The sequence below is a fragment of the Felis catus genome, chromosome A1 (genome assembly GCF_018350175.1).
Source record: "Felis catus isolate Fca126 chromosome A1, F.catus_Fca126_mat1.0, whole genome shotgun sequence".
In the NCBI taxonomy this organism is placed as follows: Eukaryota; Metazoa; Chordata; class Mammalia; order Carnivora; family Felidae; genus Felis; species Felis catus.
Window position 1 is genome coordinate 14,333,228 of NC_058368.1, and position 14,571 is coordinate 14,347,798.

The 14,571-nt window shown below is 37.0% G+C and overlaps 1 protein-coding gene across 12 annotated transcripts in view; it reads left to right on the forward strand.

Annotated features, from left to right (window-relative positions):
- NBEA (neurobeachin) overlaps positions 1-14,571 on the forward strand; it is a 684,640-nt gene that overhangs the window by 445,976 nt on the left and 224,093 nt on the right. For all 12 annotated transcript variants that reach the window (XM_023250717.2, XM_023250724.2, XM_011286341.4 and 9 more), the window contains one exon: positions 11,465-11,608. In XM_023250717.2, coding sequence (XP_023106485.1) covers positions 11,465-11,608 — 144 coding nt within the window. The remainder of the gene's footprint in view (positions 1-11,464; positions 11,609-14,571) is intronic.

Genomic DNA, 14,571 nt, shown 5'->3' on the forward strand with positions numbered 1-14,571 from the left:
TCCCAGGATCTTAAAGTAAATTTTCCCCACTGACTTCTGTGACAGGCTTTCAGAAGCAAAACCAAGCATCATTCCCTAGGTTGATGCCCCCCACTGCCATAGGAAGTGTGCCCATCTCTCAGCCCTTGGTTCAGTTGCCCGATGCATCTTTCATTCCTAGAGTTGTCAAAACTTTCTTCCTTCCATTCTGCTCCTATCTGCCATTTACTCCTCTTGACTCACCATGCAAGGTTTTAGTCCTCCCTCCCTCCCTCCCTCCCTTCCTTCCTTCCTTCCTTCCTTCCTTCCTTCCTTCCTTCCTTCCTTCCTTCCTTCCTTCCTTCCTTCCTAAAAAGAAATATGCTCATTGTAGAAAATCTAGAAAAGGCCAGAAAAGTACAAAATGGGGAAAAAAATCTCTCACTGACACCCATGTAAAGCAGCTATCTGCCGGTTTTGATGGCTTTATTTCTTGCTAGTCTTTTTCTAAGCAAACTTCAGCATAGGACCCAAACACTATGCTCTGTATCAAATAATCGCAAAGATGAATAATGCATCGTCTCTGCTCTTTATGATACTGACAGGGTTCCAAACTGCCCCAAGTTTTCTATATGTTTTAGCATTTTTTTCCATAAGTAAAGTGTGCCATGTGACTTTTAATGTAATAAAGTCCTAGTTTGAATATTTCACAATTACCCTAACTTCATGGCTAATCAAAACCCAACCGAGTAATATCCAGTCTAAAATGCACAGGGATTCTACATTTACTATCATGTATATTCTTAAAATATGGCTTATCAGATTTCCTTTAAAAAGCACAGAATGCATTTTTCTACATTCACTCCATTAAGAAGCTTATTGAGTTAGCATTTTATACTTCTATAGTGCTGCACTTAAATTCAATAAGATTTTCTTGCACCTTTTTAATTGCATTTTTTTTTCAGTTTAAAAATGCTGTTTGAGAATATCCCCTTTGTTGGTCTGCTCTAAGAAATATTGCTTACATATGAATATTTTGAATTAGGAATAAATGAATTTCCATTTTTGCTGTCAGAACCAAATTGTAAAAATGCATTGCATGTCTTGGAAAATCAGTATACTCTATTAGCAGGCCTGTCAATATAAAAAGTGCCTTCCATTTCCACCTCTTGCTCTAATAACCTTTTCTGTGTTACTCTGAGGCAGTTCACATAATCAGAGTATATTGTCAGCTTACTGGAGTTGGGGAAGCATGAAATGAAAATCACGTTAATATTGATCCAATTCTTTTACTTGCAAGTGTCCTTGATGTCCTTTTCCACTAAGCAATAACTGTTGATGTTAGGTAGCCATTTTCTTATTTTAGTTCATACAGTCCAGTAAATCATTTACAAGCATAGCTAATCTAAATAAGAATTTGCTGCTCAGAATAATTTCTGTGAACACTCTATCTTAATTAATGCCCCTATTGCTAATTCTGTATTTCACTCTACCACTGAATATTTTCCTGCAGCTTTCCAGAGAACAGCCTACCTGCAGATATAACATTTGTCCGGTTTGAAACAAAGTCTGTGCAAGTTTTTCATTGGTAAAAAAAAACCCACAAGGGATGTGGCACTCTAATTTTATGTGATGCAATGATGTGCTGAAGATGAACCATAAGTAACATAATTATTGATTCAGGCAAGGATTACCACTTCTGAATCAGGCTCAGTGTAAATTTGAAGCCGGGATCTTGCGTTTTTAGTTTTATGGTAGTTGAGATAATATCTATTTTGGATTATTCAGTGTATTCTCAGACAACAAAAATGAAGTGGAAGCCACAATTAAATCTAATGCATTCAGAATGCATTTATGTATCCATTTATTGCATGTTTATTGAGTCAGTGACCACTTAGATTTTTACTTAAAGTGTGTTGTTTTCATAAGATGATTTTGTGTTAATGAAGGGAGTCTCCTGACTCAGCACCAGGTATAGAAGAGAGAAAATTTTGAAATTTTTAGTCATTCTTTTTAGTAGTGTTTTTTTTTTAATTTTTTTTTCAAATTTTTATTTATTTTTGGGACAGAGAGAGACAGAGCATGAACGGGGGAGGGGCAGAGAGAGAGAGAGACACAGAATCGGAAACAGGCTCCAGGCTCTGAGCCATCAGCCCAGAGCCCGACGCGGGGCTCGAACTCACGGACCGCGAGATCGTGACCTGGCTGAAGTCGGATGCTTAACCGACTGCGCCACCCAGGCGCCCCTAGTAGTGTTTTTATTCAGTATCACTAACAGTTTTCATCATTAGGATATTTCTACTGTAAAGTCTTGGATTTTTTAAAATTTGTTCTACATAAACCATGATTTTTTTCGTCCTTATGTCAGCAGTATTTCTTATGAAAATATTTCCTTCTTTCTTAAGGAAAGAAATACTATGTCTGTGATGTAGAGTCAAACACAAAATTTAATTTTGAATTTAAAGTATTTACAAAGAAAAATATTTACTTTAAACACTTTTTAAATTATATTACAGTAAAGTGTATTGTATATATGTATCTACTGCATTTATATTATATTAAGATCGGCCTAAAATGTTTTTGAGTCCTATGTTTCTCAATATAGAAAAAATTTCATCTTATTTGAAATGTTCAAAATTATAATGTTCTCATTAATAGATTGGTTCATATATATTATTGCATGGTAACATGTCACTATCTAATAATATTAGGTGAGAGGTATATTTACCTTAAAATCTTTTCCTTTTAGTAAAAATTAAACTTAAAGTTACTAAAAGCACTGTTCTATAATAGTATTTGTTGCTCTGATTTCAGCTTTAATGAGGAAATGTAATCTTTGTTTTACAAGATGCCAAGAAATTAATACCTCATTAATATTTCTAAAAGCATTTAGGTTTGAAAATGAATTGCAGCACATTTTTATTACTGAGGTATAACTGACATCGAATTGAAACTTTTTTTTTTTTTTTTGGAGGAGAGGGGAAAGACAGACAGAGAGGGAGAGAAAGAGAGAATAGTAAGCAGGCTCCATGCCTAGTGCTGAGCCCGATGTGGGGCTCAATCTCAGATCATGACCCGAGCTGAAATCAAGGGTCAGATGTTTAACTCACTGAGCCACCCAGACGCTCCCGAATTGAAGCATTTTATCTTATTTACATAAGAGAAGATTTTGTCAAAACACATTTTACAACCCAGAAATATTGTAAAGTGGTGTATATTGGAAAGAATTTCTCTTTCACAAAAGAATGTTATCTTGCGAAATCGACTTCCAGATGTTTAGAAACATTAGAATTTTCCCTGATGTTACATTTAGCCGAAATTGAAATGATACTAAATTTCCATTCTGCCCATTCTCTTCCAGTGATGGAGAAGTATATATTACGTGCATTATCTAAACATAATACTCTAAAGCAAATTCTGATGCTAACTTTGTTGAGAAAGCTGTTCTTTTCATTCGAATGTCTAAGATATTAATAATACTTACATTCTAAAGATACCAATATACAAAATCACAAATGCATGCCAAATACATTGATGCTTATGTAGTTTTATTTAATGATGTCTTTAAATGAATATTACGGTTATTGGGGAAAAACAGTTTTTAATGTAAGCTGTTTACATTCCATTGAGTTTCACAAACACTTCATGGCACCTGTCTCCAGGCCCTCCTTCCTGTCTTCAGGGAGCATCTAATCAATGGAGGAGTTGAAGGCTCATACTGTGTTTTAGTGAATATAAACAGAGAAATGACAGCATGGCAGAGGGAAGATTAATCCCAACCGAAGGAAAGAAAACATTTATTTGTTGAATACCTGTTGTTTGTTAGGCATTCTGCTAAGACCTTACATGCATGAATTATCTTGAGGTGTTTTGGTTTTTTTTTTAAATTTTAATCCTCACATCAGCCTAGTTTTTTTTTTCCCCCTCCTTTACATAAATCTTAAAAGCATTATTATACACAATAAAATACTGGCTGTATTCTTTTTCAATTTTAAGTTATATGCTTAGTAAACTCTTTTAATACTCTCTGGTTAATTTTTTATTTTACCATAATTTTAACAAACATTTTTGAAACCTTATTATATAAATAAGCTTCACACACTTTAAAGTATTTTAATATCCACTGTCTCATTTTAACATTGCAATAATACTATAGGAGTTTGGTTGATAGATACCTATTCCTCCTTCACAGTTTGAGAAACTGAAGTTAAGAGATTGGTCTAAATATGTTTTCAAAATATGCTCTTAATAGATGTTAGAGGGGAAAAATAAAGTAAGAATTGCACACCTCATAGCCCAGGTTCTTCATTTTTGAGGAAGCTATAAAGGACATAAAGAGTCAAGTGACTTCTGTATTGTGCATATAAAAAAATGATTACTATTTGAATTATGCTTATATTTTCATGTGCTCATTCAACAAATGTTTGTTGATTTCCACTTTGTTTGGTATTTGGCACATATCTAATTAAAGTCTTATCAGGATAACACCTAAATGAAAGAATCCAGAAAATACCAAAAAATCGTAATATATTTTGACTAATTTGTTAGATACAAAGCTTATACAGAAAAGGGAGTAATCAACTAAACTGAATCTTGAAGGACAAGGCAGATAAGAGAATTCCCTGTGAAAGAAATTACATATGTCAGATTTAAAAGCTTGAAAAAGTATTGCATGTTTGGGACCAGACACATCCAATTCTTGGGGGATATGAGATGTGAAGATACCAAACCAATGAAATAGTGAGGTTAAATAAGTAGGGGGCAGACCATGAGTCATAGATCATGTATTTAATTGTGCAGGTCGATTAATACTGAAATTGTATTCTTAAATAGTAGATTTACATTAGATAGGTAAATAGATGCATAAACACATGCATATATCATTTTTAATAAATAACAAATTAAAGCCATATTTCTGTACTCAGTGAAAAATAAATAATAGCGTAAAACTGGTAAGAAGCTGATGCTGTGCTAAAATTGGCTTATTACGGGTTTATATCTTTTCTCTGTGTGTTAGTCACATATATATAATTTATAGCTTACTTATGGCTGTAAATTACTTTTTTTTTCAATATATGAAATTTATTGTCAAATTGGTTTCCATACAACACCCAGTGCTCATCCCAAAAGGTGCCCTCCTCAATACCCATCACCCACCCTCCCCTCCCTCCCACCCCCCATCAACCCTCAGTTTGTTCTCAGTTTTTAAGAGTCTCTTATGCTTTGGCTCTCTCCCTCTCTAACCTTTCTTTTTTTTTTTTTCCTTCCCCTCCCCCATGGGTTTCTGTTAAGTTTCTCAGGATCCATATAAGAGTGAAAACATATGGTATCTGTCTTTCTCTGTATGGCTTATTTCACTTAGCATCACACCCTCCAGTTCCATCCACGTTGCTACAAAGGACCATATTTCATTCTTTCTCATTGCCACGTAGTACTCCATTGTGTGTAGAAACCACAATTGTAAATTACTTTTTATCTTTGTTAGTATAGATGTTTCAGAGCTGTATAGAATATTCATCAAATAATTTCTGAAACAAATAAACTACAATGTGCTCTTTTTCTTTATATTAACTGTTAATAGTTATCAATAATAATTTAAAAGAGGACGTGATGGGTAAATGAAATAACTTCTTTTGCCTAGATTGTCCTGACTCTCCAGATGGACATATTCTCTGAGTATTATTAAGATAAGTGAATGTCGGGGCGCCTGGGTGGCGCAGTCGGTTAAGCGTCCGACTTCAGCCAGGTCACGATCTCACGGTCAGTGAGTTCGAGCCCCGCGTCAGGCTCTGGGCTGATGGCTCGGAGCCTGGAGCCTGTTTCCGATTCTGTGTCTCCCTCTCTCTCTGCCCCTCCCCCGTTCATGCTCTGTCTCTCTCTGTCCCAAAAATAAATAAAAACAGGGAAAAAAAAAAGATAAGTGAATGTCTTCAACTTGTCATTTCTATATTTAACATATTTAATGATAATACATTATAGTAGTAATATTAAAGTATAGAAACAATTCTAGAAACATTTTAGTTCTCTTGTTACTTCGGTTTTAGAATATACTGTGTTTCACATGGATCTTGTTTATTAATAAATTTAATGAGGGGTCCCTCAGTGGCTTAGTCGGTTAAGCATCCAACTTCCGCTCAGGTTGTGATCTCACGGTTCGTGAGTTCGAGCCCCACGTTGGGCTCTGTGCCAACAGCTCAGAGTCTGGGGCCTGCTTCGGATTCTGTGTCTCCCTCTCTCTCTGCCCCTCCCCCACTCATGCTGTGTCTCTGTCTCTCAAAAAATGAATAAATGTTAAAAAAATTTTAATAAATTTAATGAAAGAGGAGCTTTATTTAGGTTCATATAACAGATTATTCTACATTAGATAACATTTTCACATACAGCGCTTCAAACATATATTTACTAAGAAATCTAATGAGTATAGAATGTCTTCCTGTAGTTGTTGTTTGTAACACAATGTGGAAAATAATGTAAGAGTAACTTTGGATTTGGATTAATCTATAATTTGGTGGCATTTTTTTTGTTTCTGAACCTTCCCAACTTATGGCATTTTGATGTTTTCTTAGAAAATAAGTATATATGTGTATACTATCCAATTTTACACACAATTAACATTTTCAAATCTAAGTAGGGAGTTCTTATGGTCTGTAGTATTTGCTTGTTAATTTCTTGATGAATGGTTAAAGAGGCCAAGAAGTGCACTCAGTCCAACATGTCTTCTGAAGACAGATGATCTCAAATAAATTCTCTTCCCAATCAGATTTTGATTTGTTGGGTGTTCAACCAATTCTTTCCAAGGACAGTGTTTATAAGCCTTGTAATGAGACAGCCCTTTGAGACCTTACCTCTTTTTGCCTGTAATTTTGATGAATGAATCTCTAATTCATAAAAGGTATTGTGATTGAAAAGCACCTTTGGATCTTGTACACTTTAATTTAGATAAATGTTTGGTGCGATACCACAAAATCAGGAAGTTTACTGAGCTACAGACTGATAACACTTCCAACAGTTCAGTGTGTTGGTACAGATTAGTTTACTATCTATCTTTTAAAGGCATGATTGTTTTACTACTTTAAAACCAGAGATGATAAAATTGAAAGCTTAATATGCATTTCAGAGTTTACCTTCCTTTGACTACATTTATTTTATTTGTAGATTTTAATAACACAAGAGTAATGTAAAGCATTTTTCTTAATGACAAAGCAGATTAAACATGATTGTGTACAAGGTAAAACATGTTTTATCAGGCTGACTCACACTTAAAGGGTTTAACTGATTATTTCATGTAAAGAACCAAGTTCCCTTTTGTGTAAATACACAGATTCTCCAGTTTGCCCCCAAATTGGAGGCAGATCAACCAGAATCTCTGAGAAATCTTAGGATCTTCAGATTAAGAAATATCCAGAGGTGACGTTTATGTCTCAGTTCATCCATTTGTTTAGCGTTTAGGAGGGCTCACTCTGTGTCAGGCAGTGTGCTAAGAACTGAGAAGACAAAGACAGAAACATGTTGCCAGTGATCAAGGAGCTTTCGGGCTGTGTGGAGACAACAAGCCAACAGCCAATTCCAATACCTGTAACTCCAGTAGTAGGATTTGCAAGGGTGGGGGAAGCATAAGGGAAAAAGCACACAAACTTAGCTTAAGAAATCTGCGAAGAGGGGTGCCTGGATAGCTCGGTCAGTTAAGCGTCTGACTCTTGGTTTCCCTCAGGTCATGATCTCATGGGAGTGAGATCGAGTCCTGGCCTTGGGCTTTGCCCTGGGCCTGGAGCCTGCTCTCTCCCTCTCTCTGTGCCCCTCTCCTGCCCCCCCCCCATAAATAATAAAGAAAAAAATAAGAGAAATCAGAGGGGTGCCTGGATGGCTCAGTTGGTTAAGTGTCCCAACTCTTGATTTCAGCTCAGGTCATGATTTCATGGTCTTGTGAGTTAGAGCCCAGCATCAAGCTCTGTGCTGACAGTGCAGAGCCTGCTTGGGATTCTCTCTCCCTCTCTCTCTGCCCCTCCCCTGCTCTTACTTGCTGTCTCTCTAAAAAAGCAAACAAATAAATAAATAAATCAGAAATCAGAAGGGCGCTTGGGTGGCTCAGTTGGTTAAACATCAGAGTCTTGGTTTCAGCTCAGGTCATGATCTCATCATTTCATGAGTTTGAGCCCAAGCATCAGGCTCTGCACTGACAGTTCAGAGCCTGCTTGGGATTCTCTCTCTATCTCTCTCCCTCTCTCTCTGCCTCTCCCCTACTTGCACTGTCTCTGTCTCTCTCAAAAATGAATAAATAATTTTTTTCTTCAATAAGAGAAATCAGAGAAGTGAACACAGAGTGGGTAGACTTGAACTCATTCAGCGAATGTTTGTTACATGTCCCCTGGGTACCAGGCGCAGAGGCTGCAGAAACAAGGCCATAATCTAATGGAAAGGACAAACACATAACAGATTAACACCTGTACAGTGTAGCTGAGTTCTATGTAAGCTGTGAAAGCACAGAGTGGTTGGCTAAGAAAGGCACCTAAAGGAGGTAATTTGAAAGATCAAATAGGAATTAGCCCAACAAAGGAGGAATGAAGGAACACACCATACAGAGGGAATAATATTAGCCCTGGGTGAAAAGGTCCGAGCACGTATTTTGGAAGCTGTAACTGGTTCAGTAATGGTGATAGGGGAGTAAGAAAATATAATGCAAAACTGGTAATGAGGAAAAAAGGCCTAGACCAGCTGTGCTAAGGAGTTTATTTTTTTATTTTTTTAACGTTTATTTATTTTTGAGACAGAGAGAGACAGAGCATGAACGGGGGAGGGGCAGAGAGAGAGGGAGACACAGAATCGGAAGCAGGCTCCAGGCTCAGAACCATAAGCCCAGAGCCTGACGCGGGGCTCGAACTCACCGACCGCGAGATCGTGACCTGGCTGAAGTCGGACGTTTAACCGACTGAGCCACCCAGGCGCCCCAAAGAGTTTAGATTTTGACTCCTATCATGTAAGACTTGCATTGAATGTTGTTGATTGGGAGGAGTTAGTAAACAATATTCAGCAGGAAAATATCAATTTATTTTTGCTTTGTAATAATCACTCTGACAAAAACATGGGGATAGAGTGAATAAGGGAGCTTTTGAAGACCTCCAGTCTAAAACAACAGGAGCCTGAGCTGGGGCCATGGCAGTCACCTTCCAGGATGACCCCCAAGGTTTGTGGCTTAAGTAAGTGGGTGTATCAAAACAGGGAGAGGTGGAGAAGCCAGAGATGATTCATTCAGTTAGGGAAATGTGGAATTAGGAATATCCAACTGCAGATGTCTAATAGAGATATGGCTTCTCGGTTATTAATCATTGGATTTGCGTCTTTTGTTCTCAGATGATGCAAGCTCTGAGTTGCTCAAATTAAGTTACTACCCAAGAAGCAAACAAGTTATAAAGATAGCTACCCCCAGAAGAGTTCTGTTTTACTGGCTTTATATCACCAAGAAACCAAATAAAATTAAGATAAGATTCTGGAGCATTCAGTAATCAGTCCTGCTTTTATTCCAGAAGTAAGAATCATCTGTGGGCCTGTGAAAGAATATACATATAACCTGTTTAATTCCTCTCACCTCCCACATAGCATTAATTTGTAATAATATTGTTTGTTTCTGAAGTATTTATCAAAATATGTTTTAACAAATCTATTACTTTATGCTGTTCTAATTGCCATTATCCAGTAAGAGCTAGGATAACAGACCGTACCTCTCTGACAGTGACATTCTACAGTGCTATTATGATATGACCGTGTTCCCCGTATGTTTTTTATTCCTCCACGTGCTACTTTTGAGCCAACTTATTAACGTCTTAAGCAAACAGAATTTGCTCTGTGTCGCTGACAGAAACAAGTGTGTAAGTTGCAATGAAAGGCTAGCTCTTTTCCCATGCAAGTTTTACAGCGGCTAGATGTACTTCTGAGGAAATGGTCGAGCAGATATCACAGACATTAATGGACTATTAATATGCAAAGTCCTATATTGAGGCTGGGAGAATGGACCAAAAGTATTGCTAATTGTTCACTGTAGAGAATTTTGGCTAAAGGTGTGATAGGTTTGGAGAGTTATTGCACATGTACACAAACATCATAACAGCCCCTAGAACTCTGATGTGACACCACCATGCAGCAGTGATGTATTAGGCTCCCATTTTCAGGAATATTTCCACCATGCCTAATGACGTGTAGGTATTTTCCCAGGAAATGCTGCTTCCTTGAAGCCTATATGCTAATACTACAGCTAGAACACATTAAATTACATTTTCTTCCAGAAGAAATTCCTCCTTCAAGTGATATGAAATAGAGGTATTTTTTAGCTATCTATATACATAGATAGCTAAAATATACATAGATAGCTAAAATATATGTATGTTTACATATATATACATACACACATATATATATGTGTGTGTATGTGTGTGTATGTATATATATAAGTTTACTTGCTCTTCAGATCATTTGAGTCATCATCACCTGCCAAAGCGGGTGGCTGAAGTGGCTGTTCTTAAGGTATTTTAATATAATGTAGAAATTTACTGAATTATATCCATTACGCAGTCAGATCCATGAGAGATTCAAATGCGTTGTAATTTGTAACCTTAACTGATTGCCATGTTAATGCTAGGTCAGCTTTGGCTGTATTTCAATTTTTCTGACTTACTTTGTTTTTATATATTTGGCCTTCTATACTATTTTATATAACAAAATAAGGCTATCAGTTTAGAAAAACTATTGATTTCACTAACTGTTAATAGCAATTGTGCAGCACATTTTATGTCTATACTAGTCCTAACTCCACCTGTTTGTAGCTTCCCAGTGACAACCACTTCTCTCTTCAGATGTGGATGCGTTCTTGTTTTCTTCATACTTCTGTACTTTCAAAAATGATCTGATTGGGATGCCTGGGTGGCTCAGTCAGTTAAGCAAGTGACTTTTAGCTCGGGTCATGATCTCACGGTTCAGGAGTTCAAGCCCCACATTGGACTACCGAGCCTGCTTGGACTTCTCTCTCTGCCCCTTCCTCACTTGCACACTCTCTCCCTCTCTCTCAAAATAAAGAAACTTTAAAATTTTAAAAAATGATCTCGTCTAATGATTATCCAATTCACACAAAAGTACAATTGTGTAGAATTGTGTACTTTTATGTATCAGAAAGCCAAGTTTGTGGGGAGGTGCAGATTTTTTATAGAAAGTGGTGATCTTAGAGCCCTGAGACATGGGTCTGTAGAGTCCTTTCTCCTAGGCCAACTCCTAGGTCTCCACGAGACATGAACTTTCTCGGCCTGCTTCCTCATCCATGAGATGAGGGTAGGTGATTACACCCCCCACCTTTCTCAAAGCTATTCTGAAAGCAAACCAGATGAAGGGGAAAATGTTCTCTAATTCTGTAATTGTGAAGTCATATGTAAGTGCAGCATAAAATTATAAGAAAGTAATAGGTTGTTTTTTATACAAAAAGCCAAGCAATCATGATCACCCATATTATTTTGGTTGTGATTAGGCACTGAAGAAGATGTGGTCAAGTCCAAGAAAACCTTCAGAAGTCAAGCAATAGTGAATCAGAACGCAGAGACAGAACTTATGCTGGAAGGGGATGATGATGCAGTCAGTTTGCTGCAGGAGAAAGAAATCGACAATCTTGCAGGTAAATGTGTAAATATTTTTCTTCTATTTGTTATGAGTGATAAATAGACACAAAATTCCTGAACTGGAGATCTGTCTCCTGGTGAATGAGTTTGTACCAGTGGTTGGAACGAGGCTGAATCTCGTGAACATTAATCATTTACTTTATATCGTTTCTTGTATTGGAGAGAAGAAAGTACATACCAAAGAATTATGTATTTTACTACTAATAATTAAATACTGTACCTACTCTCTTTGTAATGAGGAGCAACATTTTAATGTGAGATAGTGTATAGCATAAATTGTCCTCTCTAACTGCCTGAATAATTGGAAGGGGGGACAGAATGCTAGACTCATCAACATACATGTGACTCCAACATGCTAACGGCTGTGAAGAACAGCCACCTCAGCCCCGAGACCATCGAATTTGCCATTTTTTTCCCTGCTGTCACTTTTGGGACTGTCCCTCCCCACTCCTGTTTTTTTTTTTCTCTATCCCCACACTACTAACCCCCACATTCTTTCACCTGTCTGCCCTCAGTTTCCATCTTGTCCTATGCTGGTCTAAGGTCAGTTCAGAGCAGTACCTGCCATGACCATGTGGGATATGGATATCTCAGAGTGTTGGCCTATACCCTTGTTTGGGTTTTAAACCATCTTTGAGACTCTGATGAAAACAGGTTGCTTCACGAAGGTGCACATATAATTTTGTACACAATTTCAGGGGGTTCACTGACCCCTGGAAACCAGTCCATAGAATCATATCCTGGATCTCAAGTGAAAAACTCCTGCTTTAGAGTCAAAAAGTGGCTGAGTCTTCCCTCAATTCTGTATTTTCAGTCCATACCACGGTGGGGAGGCAGGTGCCAGTAGAGAAGTGGACTTGTATTCATCATTCTGTTTACAAAATAGCACTTCTGTTTCCAGAAATGTGCTGAAAATGATCTGGCATGCTTTATGAAAACCTCCAGTGAGGGCCACCTGGGTGGTTCAGTCAGTTAAGCATCTGACTCTTGATTTTGGCTCAGGTCATGATCTCAGGGCTCATGGGATGGAGCCCCACATCGGGCCCTGCACCACCAGCACAGAACCTGCTGGGGATTTGGGGATTCATTCTCTCTCTCTCTCTCTCTCTCTCTCTCTCTCTCTCTCTCTCTCTCTCTCAAAATAAATAAATAAGCTTTAATTAAAAAGAAAAAAGAAAGCCCCTGGTGATGGTTTCTACCAGTTAGAGATTTCTCTTTTTCCCAGAGGTGTTCTTATTAATTGTAAACTAGAGGTGGCACATTATTCTCCCTCTTCTATAAAATGTTTAATAAGGTTATTCTAATGCCAGCTCCTGCATATACCTAGTCTAGTCACTGACGTTTCTGTATCATGAAAATTATGTGTTCCATTTGGAACTCATCCTAAGTCTATGTACAAATGTTTGCCTTGAATTCCTAGGTAAGTGTTGAAGTTTTGGTTTTGTTGTTTTTGTGGTTTGTTTTACTAGTTCAAAGATTTACTCTGAGGCCATTTGGAAGTTTAAGCAAATGAAGTCTGTGATTTCTTTTTCCCAAAGATTTGTTTTCTCTTTTCCCGGTCTTATTCTTGATCCTAAAGACGTAGAGAAAATTTATAAACATGTTTTGTTACCTTTTTAGATAATGTGTTGTCTTTCCTCATTCACATATGGTAATAAATATGTTCAATAATTATACAATTTAGTTTATACTCTCCATTATAAAAGTAATTAATTAGTTGATACAAATTTGGCTGGTACTCTGAAGTTTATTATAAAAAGATTTTCCCTGTACTACCAGAGGCAAAATCCAATAAAGACTCATAACTTCTTTATGTTTCTCTCCTTTAATGGTAGCTAGAGTAATTATTAATATTAATTAACAGTTTTTTTTACTTGTATTTATTTTTGAGAGACAGAGAGAGACAGAGAACAAACAGGGAAGGGACAGAGAGAGAGGGAGACACAACATCTGAAGCAGGCTCCAGGCTCCGAGCCATCAGCACAGAGCCTGACGTGGGACTCAAGCCCATGAACCATGAGATCACGACCTGAGCCACCCAGGCGCCCCTATTAATTAATACTTTAAACAAAATTCCCAAAATAACATTAAGTTAAAATACCTACAGGACAATGAAAGTATGCTTGCAGTAAATTAGTTAAAAACCTAATTATGTGGCTCTTGACCAACTCACTGTCAAGACTCTTCTAACTTCAGTCTTTTAAACAGATTTTTCTTTGAGCAGATCCACTCCTATCTATTTCCACCTGGTTCTAATTCATACTATTTTTGCAGAATGCCTGTGTCCGATAAATCTTACAAACTGTCCTAAAATATTGATCCCTGATCTGGTCAGTAATGTTCATCTTTAAAACAGCAATCCATGAATGTGACACTGAGCTTTGAATGCAGTAGAAAAGAAGGAGGGGATGGATGTTTTGTGAAGGGAGAAGTAAAGGTAACAGAAATAGTCTGCATAATATATAGGTATATAGGTTCATCTTGTAAATGCTGAAGCCTGTTTATTATCTAGACTGGCGGGATAGTTACAGTGTCACAGAGAAATCATTTTTAGAAGCTAATTACAAACCACTATTCTTAGATTTAAGAGGTTAATAAAATTGTGGACCACCTAAATATGTAACTTTTTGGTTGTCTTTGTCTCAAAAACTAAAATTTATTCAATAATAGTGGCTTTCTTGTATATAACTTAAAGTTCTATATATCCAAATAGTGCTAAGCTGCCTTTATAAAGAGTGCTTCTGTATCACAGGAGATGTACACTCATTAAAATCCAGGACATCCTAAAATTAGTATAATCTGATACTGTTGTCTGGAAATATTATGTAAGATAACAAATGCCCATTTTCCATTTCTGGGATTAAAAATTACAGGTTGATCTTTTCATGATTTAGTGATAGGACTTGCATATCAGTAATGTAAGAAATGTACCTTCAAAAGTATACAAGTACTTAAAAGT